At 54.0% G+C, this 27,710-nt stretch overlaps 1 protein-coding gene across 1 annotated transcript in view; it reads left to right on the top strand.

Annotated features, from left to right (window-relative positions):
* LOC109251083 (kinesin-like protein KIF28P) overlaps positions 1-26,547 on the top strand; it is a 78,672-nt gene extending 52,125 nt beyond the window's left edge. The window contains exons 8-24 of the mRNA XM_019422370.2: positions 471-538; positions 2,720-2,829; positions 4,362-4,459; positions 5,764-5,854; positions 7,285-7,339; positions 8,779-8,902; positions 10,261-10,405; positions 11,505-11,623; positions 12,129-12,236; positions 15,256-15,530; positions 16,689-16,823; positions 17,779-17,945; positions 18,415-18,521; positions 18,756-18,915; positions 19,406-19,596; positions 24,693-24,821; positions 26,427-26,547. Of these exons, the coding sequence (XP_019277915.2) occupies positions 471-538; positions 2,720-2,829; positions 4,362-4,459; positions 5,764-5,854; positions 7,285-7,339; positions 8,779-8,902; positions 10,261-10,405; positions 11,505-11,623; positions 12,129-12,236; positions 15,256-15,530; positions 16,689-16,823; positions 17,779-17,945; positions 18,415-18,521; positions 18,756-18,915; positions 19,406-19,596; positions 24,693-24,821; positions 26,427-26,540 (2,196 nt within the window). The 3' untranslated portion in view covers positions 26,541-26,547. The remainder of the gene's footprint in view (positions 1-470; positions 539-2,719; positions 2,830-4,361; positions 4,460-5,763; positions 5,855-7,284; positions 7,340-8,778; positions 8,903-10,260; positions 10,406-11,504; positions 11,624-12,128; positions 12,237-15,255; positions 15,531-16,688; positions 16,824-17,778; positions 17,946-18,414; positions 18,522-18,755; positions 18,916-19,405; positions 19,597-24,692; positions 24,822-26,426) is intronic.
* Positions 26,548-27,710: the final 1,163 nt, after the last annotated feature.

The raw sequence follows: 27,710 nt of genomic DNA, 5'->3' as shown, positions 1-27,710 counted from the left end.
GGGGCGGGGTCACTGGTCCTCTCAGAAAGCAGAAAGAAGAGAGAATCTGCAAGGCCAACATTCAACGGTCACTTGAATCCCCATGCATCTTCTGGGGACTTACTCCTGAGGATAAGGGCCTGAGAGTAAGTCAGGCCCGGCTCCAGGCCCAGCTCTGTCAGCGATTATCAGACAGATCTCGAACACATGGTTTTTCTCCGGGCCTCAGTGTGTGTGTGTGTGTGTGTGTGTGTGTGTGTTGTGAAATTGTGGTGCCTGTGTCCTGAATCTGCGGTGTCTGTGCGCTGCAGAGGTCACGTGTGTATGTGGCACACGTGGGGTGAGCATGTGCTATCAATGTGTGTCTGCGCCTTCTGAGTTGCAAAGTTCGAACAATACCGTAAATGACAAGAAATGCTATGAACCTTAGCGTATCCGCAACGACAAATCCGTCTAAAATTACAAAATCTGAAAGGGATGTTCTTTTACAGATAGCGGCCATAAGTCCCGCTGACATCTGCTACGAGGAAACTTTATCCACGTTAAGATACGCCGAAAGGTACGTTTGTGGATACGTAGTATCCCTAGGGGTTCTAAGTCAGATTCTTCTGGTCCCCCTCTACGCAACGGGCTGGCAGTTGGGGGGAGAGGTCAGGAGAAGGCAGAACAGAATGATTTGTGTGAGAGAGAGGTGGGAGGAAATAAACAAAAGGAGACAGAACTGGGGACTCAGGCCCTAATGTCACCCCTATTCTGCATGGGAGAGGCCCCGCGGTTTCCCATCGATGGGGGAAGCCTGGGGGCCGATCCCATGCTTGGAATCCTTCTTCCTGTATTTTCCTGCCACATAGCTGCCCATTCACGTGTTTCTCCCTTGTCACATGGCACATGGGTGGTGTGCGGGGGCAGGCAGGGGACGTTTATGCCAATAGGTGAAGACATGCACATGTGAGGCACTTCCCTGGGCTATCGCCCAGCCTCCGGGTCCACACTTTCCTTGGCTTTGGTCTCCTTTGCCCAGGCCCCGTGCACACGGGTTCTACTCTTGGGGTGGCCTGACGGTCTAGGCTCCTCTTTCCAGGGGCGGGGAGGGCTCTCCCTGCCAGCTTCCTTCCGTCCAGGGGGCCAGGGAGGTGAGCCTGCATACTCAGCCCCGGCACGAGGCTGCCGCCGGGACACGTTCCAGGCATCTGGATCCTACTTCTCCTGACCCTTTTTAAAAATTTTTTTAACTGTTTATTTATTATTTTTGAGAAAGAGGCAGAGCACAAGCGGGGGAGAGACAGAGAGAGAGAGAGAGGGAGACACAGAATCCGAAGCAGGCTCCGGGCTCTGAGCTGTCAGCACAGAGCCCGACGTGGGGCTCGAACCCACGAATCGCGAGACCATGACCCGAGCCAAAGTCGGATGCTTAACTGACTGAGCCACTCAGGTGCCTCTCTCCTGACCCTTTTGAAAAAGATAAGGGTGCAGGCAGAGGGGACCTCTAAGCAGGGTAAAAGCCACATGCTGCCACCACCCTTTCCCTTTGCGTGGCAGAGTCCGGAATCCACCCTGAGGCCCACCCTCCGGGTTCGGACAGGAACCTGGAATCCTCGGGCCTGGCCCCAGGAAGCTGGAGCTGGCGTGTGAAAGGAAACTGCCACCTACCGTGACACGTCCCTGGTCAGGTCTACGGGCTTGCGTGTGGGTCAGAATCTGGCCCCACCAGCCGTGTGACCTTGGGCGACACGCCGTACCTCCCTAGCCCTCAGCTCTGTCCCATGTCGAGGGAGGTGACTTCTCATCAGAGTTGGGGGGGGGGAAGAACACAACAGATCCTGCACGAGCCCGTTCCCGGCAAGGTTCTGACACGTGCTGAACGCTCCGAGACGGTGGCTGTCACTGCACCACCGAGCAGTGGGCTTCCCTTTGGCCCTGTCCCTGGCAGGGAGCCCTGGCATTTTAGGGACACATGCCAGCAGGCTCTGCAACGGTGCAGCCTCCGTATCGTTTTACACCGTTAGATGTTTCTTTCAGCATCTGCAGCGCGAGCTCGGATCTTTCCGTCAGTTCGGTCTCTCTGCTTATCAGACGCAAATCTGTCGCGAGCAGATTTCCCGTTGAGAGACTAGGGCTGCAGAGGAAGGAGAAAACAGTAGCCCAGAGTCCCGGGCTCTGAGCCCGGAGCTGCCACGGGCTGTGTGACCCCGGGGCAAGCCCTGAAAACCCCGTTTCCTCAACGAAAGGAGTAAGGCGGCCGCAGTTAGCAGACACAAAACACAGGCTCCGGGTTAAACCTGAGTAGCAGGCGAAGAGCAAGTAAATAATGCGTGGGCAGAAGTATGCCCCATGCAGCGCTCGGGGGCATCTCGTATTTTCTCTGGGACACTAGAAGGCAGGGAAACAGGTGACCCCTAGGTGCCCTTTCCAGCCCGGAACACCCGCTGACAGCCTCCAGGGTGGGGTTACGCCTGTCAGCAACGACGCATAGATGTTTCCACTAGCGGAGTCGGCCAATGGGCGAGTGGGTTCAGGGCCCGGGTCGCGTCGGGGCCAGGCTGTGGGTCCGGCGGGGCTGGTCGTGTTTATTTCAACCGTGGACATCACTAAAGTCCCTTTCGGCCTTCACCGTTCACTGGCGCCCAGCCTGCTGGCATCTGGAGTCGCCTGGGCCGAAAGGTCCCACTTGGCCGGTTTCTGGCCAGTGCTCCCCAAAGGGGTCCGGGACTGAGTGCGTGTTCATCTTTGCACATGGAAGGGCTAAAAAGATCCGGAACAGAGCCGTGGTCAACACCTCGACGCTGATGAGAGAGTCAAAGGCAGAGAACGACAGAGCGCTGCTCGTACGCGGGAATTCCGGAATGGCAGGTAAACTGAGTCAGGAGCAATGCTGGTCCAGGCCAGCAGCAGGAAGGCCGGAAGTGGGATGGAGGGAGGGACCGGCTGCAGGCTCAGCCTGGGGCTCGGCGGGGAGGTGGGGAACCCCTGCTTGGAATCGCCGGAGCCTGGCACAGGCCAGGGGCACCCTCTGGGGACATTTAGGCCCCGGCCTAGGGAGAAAATACTTCATTTGGAGACAAATGCAGATTCGCTTGCAGTTAAGTGGCCCTGCCCGTTTTGAATGATCATTTTAGTCTCATTTTTATCGCCATTTTTACTTTGAAGCCGTCGTTTCTGCCGAGGCCACTCCGTCCTTCCCAGGTTTGCACGGTGGCCATTTTGACGTTCGCTGGGCTGATGGCCTCACGCAGTTGCATGATGCTTGAATCTCCAGAGGCCTCAGAGGCAGCACATCACAGTCACCTGGTGAGCGTCACCAGGCCCACTGACCGTGACTTCTGGGGGCAGCGCCCCGGCTGACTCCACGGTGCCCCAGAACCACTGCTTTGAAGGAAGGCCTAGGATTTCAGTTTGGCAGCATGGAGGGAGGTGCCTACAACTTGGCGCCCGTTAATAACTTAAAACGGGATGAACAAGAAAAGGGCAAATTGTAAAACTGCCGAAGTAAAATTGGTGGAAGTGGTTTAAAGCGAAAAGAACAATGCCAGGAGGTCCAAACCTCTGGCGCTCAGGGCTGGTTCAGGGAGCGTGAGCTCCAGTCACCAAGCGGCCCGGCCCCCGTGCCCCCCGCCAGCTGGGCTCCCTCGTTCTAGAGGGGCTCTCGGGTACTGGCAGCACGTCCCGCCCCAAACCAGGCTGCCCGGTGGGGGGACAGAGGCTCTGTGGGCACCCCTGCAGGCTCCCGCATCCCAACTCGCTGGGACTTCATGACAAAGCCCTTCCCATGTTAGAGGCAGCGCCTGCGGCCCGTCCAGGTATGGTGGCCTCGCTTAGCCCCGAAGTTCGTGTCGTCGCGAGCTGGACGGATGTAAGCATCGAATGCCCGCCGTGCGTAATAAGCGCAGACACAAAATATGTTCACGAGCCTGCGATGCTGTGAGTCCCCTGGCCTTGTAGGAATGACCAGTAACCAGGGTATAAAACAGAACACTCTCACATGCCCGCACAACGAAACAGAAAGTACGGAGCGTCGTGCCTCCTCCCCTAAAAGGCCTTCTTGCTCTACGTTCCGATGCATTAAAACGACAGCACCCTCTGTAGAAACGACCGGTGACTTCTTCACCCGTGAGCGCAGCTCAGTTTCCCGCTCCGCCCAGCATCCCTGGCTTCGGCTGAGAACAGAGTCAACCTGACTCTTCTATCATAGTTATTCTATAGTCTTCTATAGAATTCTATGGTTATTCTATAGAAGACTATAGTTATTCTGTAATCTTCTATCATAGTTATTCTATAGTCTTCTATAGAATTCTATGGTTATTCTGTAGTCTTCTACTATAGTTATTCTGCTCCTTACCCTCGACACAGCAGATCCGCTGCTTAAGCCCCCTCCCTCCTTCCAGAGCAGCCGGCCCGCCCGCTGGCAGAAGCCGGGCCCTGGGCGCGCCAGCTGGAGCAGGCTCGGGAAGAGTGGCGACAGCACCACGTGGCCGTGGCCAAGGTGAGCTTCCTTCCATCCACCTGCCGAGGCCCACACCTGGCAGGGAGCCTCACACTCTTCCCACGTGCGCACGGCCGCCTGGGCTGGAGTCCGGTGGATCATCGGGGTGGCTCCCCCCACCACCCGTGAATGGGTAACACATGAGATGTGGCATGTGATTAAGTGACAAATGACTTCTGCCGATGCCGCTGGTGGCGCTAGGGGAGAGGAGGGCGGGGCGTGAGGCAGAAGGAAGTCGAGAGGCCTTGATGAGTCAAGGCTGCTGATAATTACAGTTTGGGGAGAATTCGAGGACTGTGCACCGTCTTCCGGGGACCGTACGGCGTGACCCTGAACCGTAGTATCTGCGGGAGCATACGTGGGCTGTGATGCGAGTTTTGTACTCGGGTCGGGGAGATGCCCTCTGGGCCCCCCATCCACAGCGTCCTCCCGCCATGACCTGACTCCCCAAAGCCACAGCTCTGCACAGACCCCAAGTCGTGGGCCAGCCTTGGAGCACTTCCGGAGTGGCGGCAGAGACCCAGACTGGCTCCCGAAAGGCTCGGGAAGCCTGAGATGGAAGTGAGCCTCAGGCGGGGGGAGCGCAGTGGGGCCGGGGGCCTGTGACACCAGGAGGCCAGGACGCGTTAGGGTCCAAGGATTCTAGAAGTAAGGACAGGAGCAATGGAAAAGACTCTTATCCCCCTTACTCGTTATCAGAATTTCAAGACTGAAAAGCTTTCTTGTGCCTGAACAATTTACTCCAGTTCTGATTGGCCATCAATCCTCTATAAGTTCAAGACCACCAATACCGGGTTGAGGGATGAGACACACTCGGGTAACCCGGACAGGGTATATGGCACGTGCCACATTTGATCACCAACATCGGGTCACCAGTGAGCTAGCCTGCAGGACCTGAGCTAGTGAGCTAGTCTGGGAGAGCCTGCGATGTAGGGTAGCAGGTTTAGTGGGAAGGGGGACCCAGGTGAGGCACCCGATGGGGCACCAGGATGGCTGGGACGCGGGGGGACCTGAAGAAAATAGTGGGGTAGAAGTCAGGGTAGAAGGGGGGACAGAGACGGAAACTGGCCACGCTTTGCAACAGTCCCGTCCAGATGAGCTCAGGCCCCTCGGCTGACCCGCCGCGGGTGGGGTCTCACCCGCGCTGTGAGCAGGGCCTCCCATCCCAGTCCCACTGGGCTTTCCTAAACGATCTGACAGGACGCACAGACAAGTGGCTTTGGTAGGACATGGATAGGAAAGGAATGCTACCGCCTTGAACGTGCTGGCCCTGTGTGGTGACAGGACTCCCGTCTCTCCCCCAGGAACAGTGGATAATGAAGACCCTCCCTCACCTTCTCAACGTCAACGAGGACCCGCAGCTCACGGGGGTCCTCAAGTATTTCATTCAGGCTGGTACTCACCCCTCCCGACCCACACTGGACCTGCTCAGGCTTCTTGCTTTGTGTTTCTTTCTCTTTTGAATCTTTCTTTTTGCGGTAAATAGGTGGAACATAAAATTCACCATCCTAGCTTTTTTTAAAAATTTTTAAAAAAATGTTTATTCATCCCTGAGAGAGAGAGACAGACAGAGCATGAGCAGGGGAGGGGCAGAAAGCGAGGGAGACACAGAACCCGAAGCAGGCTCCAGGCTCCGAGCTGTCAGCCCAGAGCCCGACATGGGGCTCGAACTCACAGACTGTGAGATCGTGACCTGAGCCGAAGACAGACGCTCAGCCGGCTGAGCCACCCAGGCACCCCACCATGCTAGCTATTTTTAAGTAGACGGCTCAGGGCCATCAGCACATTCACACCATGGTGCCACCATCACCCCCACCCAATCCCAGAACCTTTCCTTCTTCCCAAACCGACATCCGTCCCCATTCAACACCAGCTCCCCCAGCCCCAGGCACCCTCCGTTCTACTTCTGTCCTACCTCCTGTCTCTACAAATGTAACTACTCTAGGCATCCCGCGTCATTGGAGCCACACGGTATTTGTCCTTCTGTGACTAGTATATCTCACTCAGCATAGTATCCTCAAGGCCCATCTATGTTGTCAGCAGGTGTCAGAATATCCTTCTTATTTCAAGTTTATTTTATTCGAGAGAGAGTGAGCGAGCACAAGTGGAGCAGAGAGAGGGAGAGAGAGAAAATCCCAAGCAGGTTCCGCCCTCTAAGCACAGAGCCTGACGTGAGACTTGAGCCCATCAACTGTGACATCATGACCTGAGCCGAAACCAAGAGCTGGACGCTTAACTGACAGAGCCACCCAGGCACCCCAGAATTTCCTTCCTCTTTAAGGCTGAATAATATTCCGTTATATAGGTATACCACATTTTGTTTATCTATTCAGCCGTTGCAAAACAGCATCGGTACTGTAGTAACACGAGGCTTTCTGCACCCCGGCCCTGGGCACGCCCGGACGGGAGAGGGCTTGCACTGGATGGAGGTAGGGCGCGGGTGTGGGGTGGCCCCCGGAGGGAGCCGGCGTGGTGCTCTCGGTGCTGTCTGGGTCCGTCACTGCACAGACCAGGACCTTCCCTGTGGCCGGGCTGCAGCACATCTCCTAAGCCCCAGACTCGACAGTTTCTTCCTCCAGAATCCCCACGAGTAAGGTGGAACTGGTAAAAAGTTAGGCAGCCCACAAAAAAAGGGCAGAAAGTAAAACAACCATCCGTAAGGGCGGGCGGTGTCCAGGTACTTACGACTGAAAATCCCAGCAGCAAAATCCCTTCACACGATCCTCTTGGAGAGGCAACGGCCCTACCCAAGCATCAGACACGTTCGCATGTTAAGGTCGAATCCTGACAAAGTTTGAAAAGAAATTATCCTAATTCTTTTCAAGGCTCATGTGATGCCGGTCGGGCCGCTTCAAATGCCATCCACCTTCAAGGTTTGGGGTAAGTTGACGTGAACCGTCTTCGTCCACGAATTGTGACCACTCATTCCGCGGGAGGTTCTCAACATTTGTCTGGGCCTCGCCGGGTGGGGCCACAAACCCTGCAGGACAAATTCCCAGGCCGTCCTCAGGGACCCGCTCGGGGCTTCTGGAAGGAAGGGCTTTCCTGCTCCCGCTGAAATCCTTCCCACCGCACTCACTTTGCTTCCTGGGCTCTGACGTCGGGAGGAAGGGAAGGCCCGTTGCTAGACCCCCGTATAGTGACTCGGCACAAGGAGACACAAGTGGACGAGGCCAGCAAATGAAGACAGTGAAGAGAGAGCCCACCACAAGGCGCCCACGTCCTTCGTGGTCTTAACCACCAAAAGCAATAGCATCCTCAGATCTCCGCCCTCAGAGCCCTCACCAACTGGACGAAGGGAAGGCCCAGGCTTTGGGTGACCCCTTCTGCGAGAGGAGGCCCTGTGGCACCCTATGGCGGTTCTCACGAACTCACAGCCGTCTCCTACCTCCGTGGCCTCTCTGCTCTTCTCCCCAGTTCCAGGGTGTCCTGACCGCCCACAGATTTCCAGCCCGTAGGCTCAATCAGCTTGCCGACCAGTCCCCCTGACGTACCTCAGCCCTCCTGCGCCAAAGCACAGGGACGGGAGGGGAGGGGGCCTGCGCTGACCGGGGGGCCAGCTGACATGGCTTCCCCCTGCACCGCCAGCCTCTGGGCCCCTTCTCCTGACTCTTCCTGGGAATTCCCCTCATCTCCCTTTTCAGACACTTCCAGTGGGGACCTGTAGACGGCCGAACTCCAGATGAGCTGAGGGTATAGCCTTTCCCACGGCATCCCTGGGCCCCACGCACACAAGGGATATGGACGGACAAGTGTCTCAACACCCAGAGCCTTCCACAGCAGCCAAGGAGTCTAGGAACATTCTAGAACAGTTAGGAAGCTGGTCACTCAGGGCAGCCGGATGATGTCTAGGGGGCCGCCAATCTGACACTTCTGACATCTGTCCCCCAGTCTTTAGCATATAAAGTCTGCCGTTGTATCATGGAGACCCAGACACCGCTCTGACCTTCTCTGTGGCATGTACGTTATTATCTGTCAGCGCTGGTCACCTGTCCCAGCATCCCTCTGAAACATCTTTCTTTCCATTTTCCCACCACTCAGTCTTGCGGCCCGTGAGTCTTGGAGGACCCCAGCGATGACCCTGCCTATGCGGGCTCCTTGTAGCTGTCGGCCCTCAGCGGGTGCTGGTACTGTGGCTACGAGAATCGCTTTGTTGTCCTTCTCCGGCTCCTATCTACCCCGACCCCCTCGAGCCGCTTCCGGCCACCCCGCAGCATCCGTAGGTCTTACTTACGCGTGCGAGTGGGGAGCAACCACCAAAACACTGTGCGCTACGGTCACGATTATTTTGGCTACTAGACGACCTCTTGTCTTTTTAGAATTTCAGATAAACACGCTTCCTTCACAAATTCGGATGGGAAGGTGACAGTCACGCCACACAGCAAATGCAAAGTTGTCGTTAACGGGGTGCCCATCGTGACCAAGACAAAGCTGCAGCATTTGGTAAGCTTTCCTGCCTGGCCACAGAATTTCCGCAGTCCCGCCGGAGAGCTAGGAGAGGGGGTTCCCGTGAGGTGCCCCAGGCCTCCACGCCGTGGCATGCACCGGGCAGGGTGGGGGCGCCAGCCACCCCATGTCCCCCTGCTACGACCGACATGGGTCACAGCTTGGGGTCGGGAGATCTGATATGAACCCGCTGTGTGTTCCTGGGCAAAAGCCACTTCACTCCTCGGGAATTCATCTATACATTGCTTTTAAGTTTATTTATCTTGAGAGAGTGAGAAAGAGGGCAAGCAAGCAGGGGAGAGGCAGAGAGAGAGAAGCAGAGGGAGAATCCCAAGTAGCCTCTGGGCTGTCAGCACAGAGCCCGACGTGGGGCTCAAACCCACAAACCGAGAGACCACGACCTGAGTCGAGATCAAGAGTAGGACCCTTAACCGGCTGAGCCCCCCAGGTCCCCCATCGGGACTTAATAAAACAGAGATGAGTGAACTAGAAGTTCACCAACACCCTTTCCAGCTCTGACATTTCATGCTATCTTAGACTTCTTAAAAGATCTGCCATTGGGAGGGACCACACGGCACCTCGCAAACACTAGGCTGTCTCCTCCGCACACCCCAGCCTGGCTCCCCATGACCACAGGGGCTCCCGCCAGCCTCCCTGCTGCCCAAGCCCCTCTTCAACCCATTCTCCACACTGTAACCACAGAGAGCCTTCTAGACCAGCTATTTGGATTAGGCCACGCCCTCCTGGAAATCCTCAGTGGCCACCCTTTCAGGGCCCCCGTGTGAGCTGCCTCATCTCCCCGCCACCTCCCGCCTCACTGCTCTGCACGAAGGTCACACGGACCTTCTCCTGATTGTTCAAAACACCCCTGGCTCTCTTCGGCAGCCCTCTCTGCCTTGCCGAAACTGACCACCTTTGAAGTCGTAAACAGCGCACCTTGAGAGAGGACCGCTCTGATCCCCAGTGCAAGTGAGGCGCCCGTGTTGTACCTTCTGCAGAAGCACCCCCATTTCATTCAAGCATCTCTCTCAAGCTGTTGCACTGTCTGTCTATAAAGTCCTAGAGGGGAGGGCCCAGGTCTGTTTGGTGCCCACTGGGATCCACAATGTCTGATGGAGAGTCGGAGCTCCGTGTGGGATAAAGGAAGAAATAAATGAAAGCATGCACACAAAAGCAAAACGTCAATCTCTTCCTCTGCATTCAGGGGTCTCTTCCCTCTCTGGGGACCTCGTGCAGGGTTTGTGATTTACCACAGCTGGACTGCCCATGGGGACTTGGTCCCCCCTGGAGCAGGCTGGTGCCACACCCCTGCTGAGGGCAGCGTGCTCCCGCTGAACCTCCCGTCTCCTCCCTAGGACCGCATTATCCTGGGATCCAACAGCGCCTACCTCTACATTGGGTTTCCGTCAGAGCGAGGCAGTGAAGACCTGACCAGGTTCGACTATGACTTCTTCCAGCTGGAGAGAGCAGCTGCGGAGGGAGTGAGTGTGGACAAGCTGGGTGAGCAGCTCAGGGCCCTGCCTTCCAGCATTTTCCACATGCTGATCTAAAAGCAACCGCTTTCACTGTGTGCTCTCCTACTTTCCCTAAGAAAATAACATCTTGTTTCAAAGGGAAATGTTTAGAAAGTTAAATTAGGATTTCCATATTGTAGAGTGAGCACATGTCAAAGATTTATTAAACTATTTTGTTAATAAACGGAGAAGAAGGCGATAGATACAGTTGACCCTTAGACAACATGGGTTTGAACTGTGTGGGTCCACTTGTGGTGGTCTTTTGTTTGTTTTTTATAAACACAGCACAGTCCTATAAATGTATTTTTTCTTTCTTATGACTTTAACATTTTCTTTTCTCCAGCTTACTTTATTGTAAGTATATAATACATAGAACATACAAAATATATGTTAATCATCTGCTTATTGGTAAGTCTTTGGACCAACAGAAGGCTATTAGTTGTTATGTTTTGGGGGACTCAAAAGTTGAATGGATTTTTGACCGTATGGGGCGTCAGGGCCCTAACCCCTGCATTTCCCAAGGTTCAAGAGTAAAGCACAAGAGGGAAGAATAGTGAAATAAGACTGAGACAAAGCTGGTTGATGGTTTTGGGGGCAATAATCTTCTACTGGACAAAAGTCATTTTAAATTGCGAATCTTCTACAAATCATCTCACAGCTCAGAGTCCAGGCTCCAATCAATAGCTGAATGAGTGCACATGGGTACAACCTCCTAGGGAACCAGAATCCCTACATGGGACTCTGCTAGGACCTTTAATTTTTTTAACGTTTGTTGATTTTTGAGAAAGAGACAGAACAGGAGCTGGGGAGGGGCAGAGAGAGAGGGAGACACAGAATCCGAAGCAGGCTCCAGGCTCTGAGCTGTCGGCACAGAGCCCGACGCGGGGCTCGAAACCACGAACCGTGAGATCATGACCTGAGCCGAAGTCAGATGCTCAACCGACCGAGCCACCCAGGAGCCCCATGTGGACATTTGGTGAACCGTCAAATAACTGAGTACATAAGCATATAAATAAACCCCTTCGTGGCTGACAAGTCTCCCAGAACCAGTGACCGACCTTCACCGGGACCCTGCTGGTTTCCAGGGGCTGCGAGCCACGGCGATGGGAAAGCGGACCCCGGCATGCTGGCGGTGTTCCAGGACTACGTCAGACTGATGCCCCTGGTGGCAGAAGCCAATCAAATGGGCGAAGAGCTGAAGAAGGTAAGGGCTGGAAGACGGAGTAACGCTGGGTCCGGAAGGACCTCAGGGAACAGGGTCCACGGCCCCTCACCCCCACCGCCCCAGCCGGCTTTGCCGTACCGGCGAGGGCACGGGGCCTGGAGAGGTGAGGGGCTCCCCCCAGGACCCCGCAGTGAGCCAGTGACAGAACCCAGGCCAACCCCCAGGCCTCAGCAGTCCCAGCCGCCAGCGTCATGCCTACCAAGGCCCCCACGGCCTCCACGGCCCTCCAGGCTCCCAGACCGATGCTTGCTTGCCAGGCCACCCCTCCCAGGTTGCCCTCCAGAAAGGGCTTCCCCGGGTCCAGGACCCTGAAGCCTTCTAGCCACAGAGAAGACCCGAGCAGGGGGTGGCCCCCCGGTGACCCAGGATCCGATCCCCAGGACACGTTCAAGACACTTCTGCGTGTTGGGAAGGTGCGAGGAGGAGAAGGAAATGGCGAGGGCGGTGTGGGCTGTGCGCTCAGCGAGAAGGGTCCCCCTTACAGGGACTCAGAATGGAACTGAAGGTGAAGAATTTAGCGGCTTCAGACTCCAGGGGCCACGAGCTACAGAAGGAGGTCATGGTGAAGGTGACCAACCAAAGGACCCGCGAGGTGAGGATGCCTCTGGGGATGGGGTTTCTGAGGGCTCTCACGGGGACAGACTGTCCTGTGGAGACCCCGTGAAGGCACTGCGTGTTCCCAGTGTGAGCTGGGCTCTGGGGACAGACTCTGGGATGGACCCCCCGCCTCCCCCACGTTTCTCTCCTGGTCCTCTCTCCCACATGGCACCAACCCTGGGATCGCTCCCAACCACCACTCTCCATTTATTTATTTTTTTTAATGTTTATTTGAAAAAGAGAGGGGGCGGGTTGAGCATGTGCGAGCCGGGGAGGAGCAGAGAGAGGAGGCCGCAGAGGATCCCAAGCAGGCTCCGCACTGTCCGTGCAGAGCCCGACACGGGGCTCGAACTCACGAACCGTGAGATCAGGCCCTGAGCCGGGGTCGGACGCTCAGCCGACTGAGCCACCCGGGCGCCCCTCCCTTTCTGCCTGGTCTCTTCCTCTGACCGGTGCCGAGGTGGCCTCCCGTGTGTCCCCTGGCGTGGGGTGAAAGGGCAGAGGGGTCTCAGTTCCTTCGTGTTGCTACGGCAACACCACAGCTTGGAGGCTGGGAGCAGAGGTCGTGGCACAGGCACATTTGGTATCCGGTGAAGGACACCTTCTCGCCGGGTCCTCACGTGGCGCTAGGGGCCGGGGAGCACTGAGGCCTCTTTCATGAGGGCAATGAGTGCATTCGTGAGGCGTCCACCCTCACGGCCCCACCTCCTCGTCGTCCCGGCGCACTGAGGGTCAGGCTTCAACGTACGGTTTGGGGGGACACATCTCGTGACTCAGGAGGGTCTCCTGGGAGACCCCCACCCTGGGAAGTCGACCTTGACTTCTGCGCGTGTCCCACGAGGCCTTTGGAGCTGAATCCTCAATGCGTGTGCGACCGTGATTTTGTCTTTTGCGTTTTCTGGAAGGAGCCATCAGGACAAAGGAGCTCTGGTGACCCAGTACTTTGCCTCTGGGGCCAGGCGCCCCGCCAGGGTTCGGTTTGGCCATTTCCTACTGTCTTGTCAGACCTCGTTTTAAGGAGATTTCATGTTCCTCTGTATTTCGTTGCTCATTATAGTTTAAGGTGAATTGAAAAGGATCTCGTTCAGCCTTTCCTATGATTAGCAGAAACCAGGTTCTCTTTTCAGGGGCTGCGTGCTAATTGCTTTTACGGTGATGTCGCTCGCTTTCCTCTTTCCTCGGGCAGAGACTAAGCTTACTGATCCGTCATCTCCAAGGCTGTCCGTTTTTACCTTCCGAGTGGATCAGTGGCCTCTCCCCGGATGAAGTTACGCCTTCCCCGGGGGCCTCGGAGATGCTGGCAGTCCCTCGGCCCTTCCTGGGAGGTTTCGTGTGTGAGGCTGGGAAGGGCGAACAGCAGCCTCGGCACTTTTGTGGCGGTCCGCCTCGCAGATGTTCGCCCTAGACCGCTGGACCGTGCGCGCACAGGGCGGAGACGGGACCCCCCCCCCCCCAGGCCACTTCACGTGACCGACGAGAGACACGTCGGGGGCGATTCGGGAGCAAGCCGGGGCTTGTGAGGACAGGGAGGGTCTCAGCCCTGACTTCTCAGCGGTGTCTGTGCAACAGGCTTCCGGCCTGGGAGTCTCCGTGCTCGGCTGAGGCCCCGCGGGGGACGGGAGGGTCAGCAGAGCCCCCTGCCGGTCCGCAGAGCCCCGCTGAGCTGTCACAGGGCCCAGGGCCCGCCGTCCGCCAGGAAGGATGCAGCGGACTGAGGACGCCGATTCCCACCGTCTTGGTGCCCCAGCCTCAGGGCTTGAAAAACCCACGTGCTGGAGCTCGTGCTGTGCTCTGCCAGGGTCAGGTTCACACGCAGTCTTTACCCCGCCTCTCGGGGGAGAGGACGGGTTTCACTCGAGGCAAAGAAGGAAAGAACGAAGTCTTTGTAGTGTCTGGAGGGGGATCTTTTTCTTTGAAGGCACGTAACACTCAGAGGGACAGCGACACATCGGTTGGCTCCTTGTGCCCCCATCACCTCACCGTATGTCCTCTCAGCAGCCCTGTCCCTCACTCAGGGACAGACAGGGGCAGGTTCTCGGGGTGGGGGGGGGGGGCGTGAGAGCACACATTGTCACCTTACGGCCCCGCCCGGGCCTCCCTGTGCCACAAGCGAGGTGCTGGCACAGCTTTCCTTTCTGGGGGCCTGAGGGTCTGAGAAGCTGTTTCCTTGCTTCTTGAAGCTTCCAGAGGCCCCCGCTTTCCTGGGCTCCATTGTGCTCCATTTCCAAAGTCAGCCACTTGGCGTCTCCCTGACTCCCCTTCCGTCGCCGTCTGACCGTCTCTTCTGCCTCCCCCTTCCACAGTTAAGGTCCATGTGGGGGCGCCTGGGTGGCTCAGTCGGTTGAGCCTCCGACTTCGGCTCAGGTCACGATCTCATGGTTTGTGAGTCTGAGCCCTGCGTTGAGCTCTGTGCTGACAGCTCAGAGCCTGGAGCCCACCCCGGATTCTGTGTCTCCTTCTCTCTCTGCCCCTCCCGGACTTGTGCTCTGACTCTCTCTACCTCTCAAAACTAAATGTAAAAAAAAATTAAAAAAAAAAAAAAAAAGGTCCACGTGGTTACACTGGACCCACCTAGACAGTGTGAGCAAATCTCCCCATTTTAAGGTCAGCTGATAAGCGAACTTCATTCCACCTACAACCATAATTCCCTTTTCCACATAAGGTAACATGTTGGCAGGTTCCAGAGACTGGGACACAGACATCTTCGAGGGCCACTCTTCTGTGTTCCCTGAGTCCCAAACCGTCATCTCTCCTGGGACAGTGTATTGTTTGATCCCTTCGTTATCTCCTCTAAGTTATTAGGCCCCAGCAGCCCAAGAAATGCTGGAGCCGTGGGTCAGGAACGAACGTGGACTCCTGGAGGACCTCACCGCAAAGCTAGGCTTGACGAGAGTGTTAGGGGGTCCTGGGTGCCCCAAAGCCGGCCCATCTGGGAAAGCATGCTGGGAAAAGTCATGGGAACGAACTGTGAACAGGTGAAATCCAATCCCGGTGACCTATCTTTGTGCTCGTAGGTGTGGATTTGGTCAAAAGCCAAGTTTATCAACAGGAAATTTCTCATGGAGGAACTTTACCGGCGCTTTCTGGATGGAGAAGAGAGCCACGTGGCTCAGGAAGATGACCCCTTCTGGGATCCTGTCGAGGTTGTCCACTTGGGCTCAGCCCACATCTGGCTCCAGTCGCTGGCCTACTCCATGAAGCTGGAGGAGCAGGTGGAGTTCATGAACTGCGAGGGGGAGGAAGAGGCCGTGGTGCACGTCTGCGTGACTCCCTGCTCCCCGGCGGGACGGTGGGTGTCCCCTCTCTACCCGCCCCCCCCAGCCCGGCCCGGTCCTGGCAGAAAACTCCCAGCACGCCTGCGCTCTCCTGGATGAGCTGGTCAGCACGGTGTTCCCGAAGAGCTCATTCAGTCACGATTTGGCCCCAGCAAATCTGATTTTTGCCACGGCGGCCAAATCGGCGGGCCCGGAATATCTCAGGTCCTCGCTGATGCGGCCCGAGGGCTGGAAGAAAGCAGAGTTTCCAGCTCGTCCCTTCTCCATCCGTGGTGTAGGCTCCCATCGGTTTTCTGTCCCTTCCCTCAAGGCAGGGACTGAGGTGTCTTCGTTCCCTGACGTGGCCTCCTTCTGAGTTTTTTGCCGACCTTCTGTGGGGACGGGCGTTGCCATAACTCTGCTACACTGCCCTTCACCGTCCTCTCAGGGACCCCCTCTCTTCCCTCTCTCTAGGCCATGGGCAGTCCACAGCGTTTTCACAAAAGCCCAGGTCTCTCAGCAATTCTAAGCAAAGAGGCGGGCAGGCGGGGGTCTGGTCTGGGTGCGAGGTGCTCTTAGGCACCCGGGACGGCCTCCCTGTCTTTCTGAGGAGGGAACCAGCTCAGGGCCGCGGGGGTCCTGGCACCCAGAGACCAAGCCGACCATCGACTCACTGTCTTTACTGGGAGTCTCAGCAACTTTCTGGTCACTTGGCCACCTCGGGCTTCTCGGCTGCCGGACGGTTTCTCTCTCGTTGCAAACTCCTAAGGCACATTCTAGCTTATAGGCTCGATGCGAGGTTGACGCGACAGACGCCCCCTGTTGGAAAGCTGTCCAAACTGGTTCGCGAAGCTGTAGGCCTGGAGTTGACTCTGGACTGTGCAGAGCTCACCAAGGAAAGGGTCGCCTTGAGAGGCCGCATCCTCTACCCCACTGGGAACCCGCCCGGGGCTCCAGGGCTGGGTCGCGTATTACACGAGGCGGTTACGTTGCGGTCTCTTCCTCCAGGAGGCCGGGAGCTCCTTGAATGCCTGTTGCGTGAACGCGCTCCACGGCTGGCAACGCTCCTCGTCTTTTCTTCAGAGAAGCTGGCCATATCTTGAGGAGTCTCAGGAGTGCCCTTTGACGACACGACCCTCACCTGCTCGGGCCCCGGCTGACCTGTGATCTGCCCTGTCCTCCTCTGTTCGCAGAGCGTGCGGTGAGGAGGACGTGGTTATCGACCCGTCGGAGCTGCTGGGCAAGAGGATGGACTTCCAGGTTGGCCTCGTGCGGTGCCTTGGGGTCAAGTGGCTGAAGGAGGACGCAGGGCGAGGCATTCAGATGGGGTACCGGCTGCGCACACACCCCCCACCTCGCGGGCCTTGGCGGGCGGGAGTCTCTCCTGGCGCTTGAAAAACGAGTTCATCACGAAATTTTCATACGTCTCTCTGCTTGTTCAACCCCAAAATGCCTATTTCCCCATCGGTTAATAGAAGTCCCACATCCTTCTAGGTTGCTGGACTGAAAGCCACGTTTATTGATCCTCAGTGATTGAAGCAGTGGTCAGAGATTCTAATTATCTGATAGAATATCAAGGGAAGCTGTACTCTCTACATAGAATCATGGTTTTTTTGTTGTGTTTTTTGTTTTTTGTCTTTTTGAGTTGGAAATGAAAGGACTGTTATCACAATATGGAAGAAACACCAGATAGGCTTAGTCAGGCTAAGAGACGGTAAGAGAGAAAGCAATAAAGCAAGGGAAACTTTGAAGGACAAAACCCAAAACACCACCTCACGTGGAATATTAACAATTTTAGGGGCGCCTGGGTGGCTCAGTCGGTTAAGTGTCCAACTTGGGCTCAGGTCACGATCTCACAGTTCGTGGGTTCGAGCCCCGCATCGGGCTCCGTGCTGACAGCTCAGAGCCTGGAGCCTGCTTCGGATTCTGGGTCTCCCCCTCTCTCTGCCCCTCCTCTGCTCACACTCTGTCTCTTTCTCTCTCTGTCTCAAAAATAAACACTAAAAAAATATAAATAAATAAAATTAACAATTTTAGATGATCAAAGTAGAACGTATTTCTCAAAATCCATTTCCTTTTTGCTAGACATTTAATACTGTCCATGTAGTGGTGCTACTCGTGTTAAATAGCAGAGACGTTGGGGGGTGGCAAGCACGAGGATCAATTTCAGGTCGTCTCGTATCAAGTAACCAAGCCAAGCCATCATTCTTTGGCTCATCTGATCCATTTCTTTGTAAATGTGTCCCTTCTGGCATGCAATGCTGTTTTATGTTCTTTTCTCAGGTACAGAATTTATGACCTTTCAAGCACTTTATATACCAAGCCTGTATGGAAAATGGTGAATCCCCAAATAGAAGAAACTGTCCAATTTACGGCCTTAAATGCATCTCAGGAGTTTCTGAATTATTTACAAACAAACGCTCTCATTGTTGATTTATGGGGTCTTCAAGGTACCACGTTTGCTTCCTCTTTGGCACGATGCATTCTTCAATCAGATATCACGTCAATATATCTAGGGTTGCCAAGGATGTGGAGGAGGGAGGGGGTCAGGGTCTTAATAGCCCAGAGCGGTCTTCTCCTGGGTCCCTGGGCTCTAGTCCACAGGGGATTAAATGGCTTAAACCTCTTCATGTAGGGGCGCCTGGGTGGCTCAGTTGGTTAAGTGTCTGACTCTTGATTTCAGCTCAGGTCACGATCTCACGGTTCGTGAGTTCGAGCCCTGCGTGGGGCTCTGCGCTGACCGTGCGGAGCCTGCTGGGGATTCCTCTCTCCCTCTCTCTCTCTCTGCCCCTCCCTTGCTGGTATTCTGTCTCTAAATAAATAAATAAACAAAGGAACATACATTTAAAAAAAATCTCTTCACACAACACTGGGCCTGGAGGTGTTTCTTTCCTTGATGGTGTCTCCCTCACATTACAGAAGGCTGCACCCAGCTGGACTGCTCTCAGTCGGACCTCATGGTCACAAGTGAAGGCCACGTCATGGTGGACACCAAGAAAATGTCCACTCTGATGGATCCAGGCCAGGTGTGCCCATTTATGTGACATTCAAACGGGCATCGCACGTGACAGCTGCTTAGGGATCATCGGTGTTCCTTCCACTTAACAAATGTTTTCCTTATTTACTCCTGTGTTCCCCCAGGGGCTTCAACCCTGCTCACCACACCCTCACCCCCACCCCATCTAGGGGGGGTAAAACTGCCAGTCCCAAAGGGTATGCAGATAACCCCGCGAAAGGCTAACCTGACATGTTTTTTGTAGACGCCATCAAATCAGATATCGGAACTCTACATGAAGCTGCTCAAGTTAGAGCAGGAGACAGAGCTGCTCAGAGACACCAACAGAGCCCTGAGAGAAGAAAACGTGTTTCTCAAACAATCACTTGAGAAGGTCGGTTCTACTCAACAAGGTGAGAGGCTACGTAAGTCTTGCTTGTTAAGTTTCTCTCTAAACTCCTACGTTTGAGACGTATATTTATATATATATATATTTTTTTTTTAATTTATGTTTATTTTTGAGAGAGAGAGAAAGAGAGATCAGGGGAGGGTCAGAGAGAGAGGGAGACACAGAATCTGCAGCAGGCTCTAGGCTCCAAGCTGTCAGCACAGAGCCCAAAGCGGGGCTTGAACTCACGAACTGTGAGATCGTAACCTGAGCTAAGGTTGGATGCTTAACCAACTCAGCTCTGAGATGTGTATTTGTATTTCAAAGAAATTTACTTTTTAATGAGTTGATCTATATCTTGTTTCATAAAAAAAAAAAAAATCTGAGAATTTTTTCCCCTTCTGCCTGGATGTGTCTCAACCTGTGCTTGATAAATGCTGGTGTAGATTGCCACCAAAATAAATATGTACATAGAGACTTGGGAGAGCAGATGTTGAAATAAATGTTCTGTCTCCTCACCGCCTCAGCACATAAGCCTTCCAACACCCTGAAGCTAACTTGGACGGCAGCACACCCTCCAGCAGCCAGAGAGATGAACCAAATGTACACTCGGCCAGCCAGCTCCGACAGAGAATTTGCCAAAGCCCTTAAGCTGTTCTACCACAGCATGAACCAGGCAAGAGGGCAGCTTCTCCGACTGAGACAAGAGAAACCTCCTGTAAGTAACCGGAATCCTGGGAGCAACAGGGTTCTTCTTCCATTAGATTTAGGCATTGGAAAGAACTGCATTTCTTTTTAATTTTTTAATATTTATTTTTGAGAGAGAGAGAGAGAGAGAGACAGAGCATGAGTGGGGGAGAGGCAGAGAAAGAGGGAGACACAGAATCCGAAGTGGGCTCCGGGCTCCGAGCCATCAGCACAGAGCCCGATGCGGGGCTTGAACGCACAGACTGTGAGATCATGACCTGAGCCGAAGTCGGTCGCTCCACCGACTGAGCCCCCCAGGCACCCTGGAAAGAACCGCATTTCTTGAGCTGGGGGATATGTGTGTTCAACAAAAGAGGAGGCGGAGGCCTGAACAGTATGTCCGCTGCTCTCCTGGGCATCCGTCTCTGCTCTTGCTTTTTTAAATTTTTTTTTTTTTTCAACGTTTTTTATTTATTTTTGGGACAGAGAGAGACAGAGCATGAACGGGGGAGGGGCAGAGAGAGAGGGAGACACAGAATTGGAAGCAGGCTCCAGGTTCCGAGCCATCAGCCCAGAGCCTGACGCGGGGCTCGAACTCACGGACCGCGAGATCGTGACCTGGCTGAAGTCGGACGCTTAACCGACTGCGCCACCCAGGCGCCCCTGCTCTTGCTTTTTTATTCAAGTGCGCTGCTGGCTGTTTCCAGGTAGTGATATTCATTGACTTTATGACTTACACAGTATCCCAGAAACACAGATTTGGCTTACTGTTATAAACCAAATAAATACAATTCATCACACTAAAATGCTAGAGGAGGTGTCCCGGGTGGCTCCGTCCGTTAAGCACCTAACTCTCGATTTGGGCTCAGGTCACACATGATCTTGCACACCGTTTGCGGGTTCAAGGCCCGCTTGGGATTCTCTCTCTGCCCCTCCCCTGCTCACGTGCTCGCTCTCTCTCTTAAAATAAATAAGCATTTTTTTAAAAAAGGATAGGAGAAAAATCAAGGTTACTTCAACAGATTCAGAAAAAGCAGGTGACAAAATTCAGCATCTTGCCATGATAAAAACTCTTAGCATATTAGGAATAGAATGGACATCCCTCAATCTGAGGAAGGCAGACTTAAGCACAGAGCAAGCATGATCCCTAATGGTGTAGCGCTGGATGCTTTTTTCCTTTTACATCAGGAAGAAGTCCGGGATGCTAGCCAACTTGACTTCTGTGTGACGCTGTACTTGAGCACGAAATACAGGAATAAAGTTGAAAACGGGAAAAAGTAACAGCAAGAATAGCATATGTTTATACAACACTTACTAAGTGCTTTACAGTTACTCAATTCTCACAGCCCGATGTCGTCGGTACCATCATTAGCCTTATTTTACAAATGACGGGTCTAAGGCACAAGACAGGTTAAGTAACTTGGGTGAGGACACAACCAGTTGACTAGCAGGACCAACCTCCAAACCCAGCAAGGGTCCCTCCACAGTCTATGTTCTCTCCTACTACCCCCATGCTGCCTCTGTTACTATTCTCAGATGACCTGTGTATGCAAATTAAAACTCCAGAAGAATTTATAAATTAACTACTAGAATGACAAAGTTGCCGGAAAGAAAATCATATACACACACACACACATATATATTTGTTTTGTTTTGAGAGAGAGAGAGCGTGCATGGGAGGGGCAGAGAGAGAGGCAGAGAGAGAATCCCAAGCAGGCTCTGCACTGTGAGCGCAGAGCCCGATGTGGGGCTCGAACTCACAAACCGCAAGATCGTGACCTGAGCCAAAGCTGGATGCTTAACTGACTGAGCCACCCAGGCGCCCCAAGAAAATCAATATTTAAACATTAACTGGGGCGCCTGGGTGGCTCGGTCGGTTAAGCATCTGACTTCGGCTCAGGTCATGATCTCACGGTCTGTGAGTTCGAGCCCCGTGTCGGGCTCTGTGCTGACCGCTCAGAGCCTGGAGCCTGTTTCAGATTCTGTGTCTCCCTCTCTCTCTGCCCCTCCCCTGTTCATGCTCCGTCTCTCTCTTCCTCAAAAATAAATAAACGTTAAAATTAAAAAAAAAAAAAAAAAACATTAACTGCATTTGAGGGGTGCCCGGGTGGCTCACTTGCTTGAGTGTCTTACTCTTGATTTTGGCACAGGTCGTGCTCTCATGGTCCGTGGGCTCAAGCCCCGTGACAGGCTCTGGGCCGACAGTGCAGAGCCTGCTTGGGATTCTCTGTCTCACTCTCTGCCCCTCCCCTGTCTCACAATAAATAAGCGAACGTCAAAAAAAAAAATTAACTGCATTTGAATATAACAGCATCCAACAGCACTGCCTTGTGTAAAAGATGTCATTTATCATTGCATCAAATCCGTGAAGTACTTAGGCCTATAGCTAACATAAAACTGTGCTATAAAGCCCGTAAAACTATGGCCTGGTATGGAGAAAATGTTAAACTTCGCTTGAGCGATGTTAACGAAGATCTAAATAAATGGGGAAACGTGCTAGGTGTCCACAGTTTGGAAGATTTACAATTGCAACTCTTTCGAGTCCCCGAGAGTCACTGTAACCCAACCAAACGTAAGGGGATCTGACGAGATGATGCTATACTTGAGATGGGATTGCGAAAGCAAAGAACAGCCAAGACCCAACACAAGCGTCGGAAGCCTCGCCCGACCTGATGCCAAGGCTTACTTTAATGCTATGGTAACAGACAGCAAAGTATCAGCCCAGTGCGGATAAGGTAACCAAAGGAGAAAGACAGAAGGCCCGGAAATAGATTCACCCAGGACCAGAGACACGCTATGTGACCGATGAGGGACTGCGGTGACGGCAGCAAGGGTGGATTTTACGACAAACGGTGCTAGAATTAAGAATACACACCGGGGCGCCTGGGTGGCTCAGTCGGTTAAGCGTCAGACTCTTGATCTCAGCTCAGGTCACGATCTCACAGTTTTGTGAGTTCGAGCCCCGTGCTGGGCTCTGTGCTGACACTGTGGAGCCTGCCTGCAATCCCCTCTCTCTTCCTCCCACTCTCTCTCTCAAAATAAACACATAAACTTTAAAAATTAAAAAAAAAATGCATACAAATGCATTCCAAAATGAAATTGGAATCTTACCTAAGACTATAGCCAGAAACCAATTTCAGGTGACAACTAAGGACTCAACCGCAAAAGGTAAAAGCCTAGAGATGATCATGACCATGCGGTGACAGGACAGGACAAAACACCCGGCTGTCAAGGGAAACACCGATAGACGCACCCGCACTAAATGGTACACTTTGGCCCAGATACCAAAATAAAGGCAAAAGAGGCCAGGAAAGGTTATTTACACACAACACGTTTAACATGTAATGAACTAAGATCCAAAGCAAAGAACTACACAAACCAAAAAGAAAAACAGCCCAACAGAAAAAAAAGAAAAAAAAAAAAAAAGGCCAATAGACACGTCAAAGGGTGCTTAACCTCTTGAGTAGTTCGGGAAACACTAATTGAAACCACAGTGAAACGGTATTATAAACCCACCATGCTGGCAAAACTTAAAGGTCTAAAAATACCCAGCTGTGATGATGGGATGAAGCAACAGAAACCCACGCATTGCCGGGAGGAGTTTAAATTGGTTCGACCACTTAGAAAAAAAATTTTTTTGCCACTTACCTAATAAAAGTGGGAAAATGCATCAACCCTAGAAGCCTGCGACTCAGCTCTTCGCAGAGTCAGCTGGTTCTGCAGAGGATTCGGCCCCAAGGCCCCCAAGCAGTGGTTCTCAGAGGGTGGTCCCCCTGCCTAGCAGCTCCAGAATCATCTGGGGTCTTAGAGGTCCAAACCCCAGGGCCCCTGCCAGACCTGCTAAACCAGAGCCCTGGAGTGAGGCCCAGGAGTCCGTGCTTTAACGAGCCCTCCAGGTGATTCTGCCTGGGAACTGAAGTCCGAGAACCACCTCACTAGGCTCTCAATGCACGGATTTGTCTCCCACGTACTGGGATGATTCTAGTTATACACCATTCTTGAGAGAATTGAGAAAATAGCCCCTCGGATCATTTCCTATTCTGTGGTTGAGATGAGGGACCGGCTGAAAAATTCTGCAGAAACCCACGCGTGTATGCCCCAGCTGCTCTTAATCCCCCCCTCCTCCATAACAACCGGCACCGGAAAACCCCAGCGGAAGAGAGGTCAGGGAAGCACCCCCCCCCCCCTCCCGGACCGGGGAACCCTAGCCACATGCCAGTCGATGAATCTCAGCACCACCCGTCAGCGCTGACTTCCAAGTCCACCAAAGATACCATCCAGTAGGATTCCGTAAATGGACAGGAAACGGGCAAAATATACGGTTCAGGCTGCATTCCAGGTGGCACAAGAAAATGATGATCACGGAAGTCAGGCTAGTAGTGGTTGTTCCTGGGGGAGAGAGGGTGTGACCTGCGGAGGTCTGTGTTGCGCAGGTGTATTCCCTTCAACACATTAAGGGTTCTCGTGTGCGCCTGTCTCTCACAATTGCAGAGAAAGAAAAACTGATGAGGGGAAAGACACTGTAAACAAGGCTAAAAAAAAAAAAAAAAAAAGCCACACCCCATTTGTATTGTTTTTCATCACAGAGTAGTATTCAGAAAATATAAACGACGACGTTTAAGAGAAAACCAGGATGGAAAACACACTGGAAGCAATGGCCTAAGTATCCCAGCTGCCATCTCACTAGTGATCCGGGAACCACCTGCAGGGACGCTCGGTGCCCTCTGCCGGCTCCCGACTCGTGAGCGCGGTCACCCTCCGCTCCACTGTCGCACGCGGGCACTCGGGCCCACCCGTGCCCCTGCACCTGCCTCCCCGGGGTGGGGCCCGCAGCAGGCAGCCCCCACTCCGCTACCGACGGGCGCACCCCCACCCCCACCCCCGCGCGGTCCTTGGCAAACCCCAGAACTCCCCCCGGTATTAAAGGCATCCGGGTCATTCCGATCTGAATGAGCCCTTCTCTCCAGCAGCGGCAACCGAAGGCCGGGCGGGCGGCCTTCCCCACGCTGGACAGGCCGCCAGGGGACTCACCACCTCTGCCGGCAACTTTCCCACGAAGCTCGTCGGCAGAACTTCCGGGCACCCCCCTGAGGCTGCTATCCTTTCCCCCCGTTCCTTCATTTCCAGGAGGAAGATGAAATGCTTCGACCGTTCGTACAGCAACAGGCACAGAAGTTAAAGGACTTTGGAGACGTGCTGGAGTCCAGCTTGCGGAGGCTGAAAAACGATGTCGCCGTCATCGTGAAAAAGAAGAGAGCGAGTTTGCCGCAGGCAGAATAGCGCGGACGCAGCCGCTGACAACCCCTGAGCTCTGGGCGAAGCTCCCCCGCGCAGCCGGATTAACTCGGCCACCAGAGCTGCGCTGTGGGCGCAACGCACTCCAGTCATTTCTTGTGCCGCTTCTGTCCTTCAGTTTGATTTACAGTCACGTAGAGATGAATCCACACCCAGGGCGAAGGTGGGCTGGGAGACAGGAGGTCTTGGGGGTGGGCGGTTCGCAGTCTGCGCGCTGGCCCTGGATTGCCTGGGGCTCAGTCCTCTCATCTGTCACTTCCCGACTGTAGCTGGAGGCAAACGCCCCCTGCCCCCCTCCAGCCTCTGTTCCCTGTTAGGTGGAAATGAGAGCAGCACTAACTGCAGATGGGTAACGGATGCAAAGCACCTGTAAAGCACTTAGCACAGCACCGTGGGCTGGGAAAAGCACTTAGAATAGCACCCGGGGCTGGAAGCACTCAGCACAGCACTCTGGGCTGAGAAAAGCACTTAGCTCAGCACCCGGGGCTGGGAAGCACTTAGCACAGCACCCCAAAACCAAAGCAGCTGATAAGCATCTGCCATTGATATTTTGATGGTAAACAGTTTGAAAGTTCAAATAAAGCTGTTGTGATGAATTTCTTGCTGTCAGACCTGGAGACTTAACAGTTATTTCAAGCCTCTCCTTTGTTATCCTTGCTCTGAAAACATCCACTTATTTTGCTGCCTTCATGAGTTTATCTGAAAATGGTTCAGTGCTGTATCGTGCACCCATGCAATGCGGGTCCGCGGGGCCAAGGTTGAGACCTTCGGGAAGATCTCCCGACAGGTAGTCAATCTCAGGTGACCCTGGTTCCGCAAAGAACTGCCGGGTGGGTCTCCACCGCCGAGGGCTGACGCACTGGGCGCTCCGGCGGGGGTGGGGAGGGCTGTAGAGAGACCTCCTGTGGCCAGAGAGCCCCTACTGGTAACAGCAGCACTAAGGATACTGAGACTCCGTGAGCATGTACGTGTGCCGGGCACCAAGCTACATGCTCAACGCGTTAGCCCATTTCACTCATTACCATCCTATGAGTTTGGCACAGTTATCTCCCCCGTTTTGAGGTTTTAAATAAGCAAGGCCTGTGCGCCTCTGAGTGAGCAGAAGTCTGCAGGTGGCGTTCTGGACCACCTGTGGCCTGTGCACAACTGTCCCAGGTTGGGGCGGCGGGAGGGAGGCTGGGCTGATTTGTGTAAGAAACCAGGACGGAGGAAATAGACGTGACAGCCCCAATCCTTGCCCCCTAAAGTATGAAGTTAGGGCGATCAAACAGGATGAAACAAACTCTATGGCAGGACAGCTATCAAGGCCTCCAAGAGGAGCCTCCCAGAAGCAGGGAGTCTGGGCTGGTGATTTCTGCTTAATACTAGGAACCAGGGGCTAATCGAGGAGGCCTGGGTGGGGAACCAGGGGCTCTGGGGCAGGACCAGTATATGCACACCAACTAAAAAGTAACCTGAAACAGTGAAGCCCAAGTGTGGAGCTCTGCGTGCTGATGGCCGCAGGGACCGGGTCTGCAAAGCAGCAGGGAATCCTGGAAAGCCTGGCAGAGAGGCCGAGGGAAGCAGGAATGGCTAATACCTCGTGGACTGAGCCCCGGCGTTCTTCGCCAGTTTGCAGAAATAATTGCAGAAGGAACAGACTTTCTGCAAAAGGGTGGCGGGAGGAGCCTCAAGGTTTAAAAGGATACTCTGGGGGTGCCTGGGGGGGCTTAGTCAGTTAAGCATCTGACTTCGTCTCAGGTCATGATCTCACAGTTCGTGAGTTCGAGCCCCACATTGGGCTCTGTGCTGACAGCTCAGAGCCTGGAGCCTGCTTCGAATTCTGTCTCCCTCTCTCTCTGCCCCTCCCCGACTTGCACTCTGTTTCTGTCTCTCAAAAACAAATAAACGTTAAAAAATTTTATTTAGATAATCTGTATGAGACACACTTGTATCTCAGGCTGGAGGAGGCCCACGCAGGTTGTGCGCACCGGCATCCACCTCAGAGCAGGACACGGCCCACACACCGCGAAGCTGGAGAGAACATCTAACATCGTGCAGCCTCACCCAGCGGGTCCCAGATGCACATCTAACCCGGATCAGTCGGCTCCAACCTGCAGACCCCCTGAATGCAAACTGCTGGGGGCCGCCGCGGACCCCAGTGTCGTTCTAGGATTCTGGCACGTGGCCACTCTGTTGCTCCCGAACACCTTCCTGATTTGGGAGAAGATAAGAACTTAGTTCAAGGTCCCCCAAATTAGGGCAGAGCTGAGGGTAGAGGATGGGCAATACCCACACCGCCAGCATGAATCTCCGTGTTCACTTAGACGCCCTCTTCTGTACAGGTAGCACAGAAGGGCTGCTCAACACCATTAATACTCCTCTCAATACCACGCTTCTCCCTGCAGAGCAGAAGCTTCATGAAGGCAGCGGCTGCCCTCTTCGTGGCACAGAGCCCCAGGTATGTGTTTATTTTACGCTTATTACAAAAGGAAAAGTCTCTGCCTTATTTTAGGGCTTCAGAGGACAACCTGGTTAAATACGAAAAATCCTGGTTAGGCGGTGAAAGTGGGTGGAAACTTACCAGCTATACCCATGAAACCAATCACAGGTCGGGAAGCAGAGAAAGCTGCGGCACAGGCGAGACCACTTGGGGGGGCGTGTCTGCCACCACCTCAAATACTTAGGTCCAAGCACAAAACCACCGTTCCATTGACAACCCTTTATTATTCAACTTAGGTAATAGTCAAAAACTCAATTAGTGTGGATGGGCTAAAAACTAGGCTACCACAGCAAAAAAGTGCGTTTCCTTTGGCAAAGGCCCAAACAATATGTAGAGACACTCATCAGAAGGGGAGATCCCACTCAAAA

Source organism: Panthera pardus, unplaced genomic scaffold (genome assembly GCF_024362965.1).
Source record: "Panthera pardus isolate Hobbes unplaced genomic scaffold, ASM2436296v1 HiC_scaffold_21, whole genome shotgun sequence".
NCBI classification, from domain to species: domain Eukaryota; kingdom Metazoa; phylum Chordata; class Mammalia; order Carnivora; family Felidae; genus Panthera; species Panthera pardus.
This window is presented reverse-complemented; position numbering and strand designations above follow the sequence as displayed.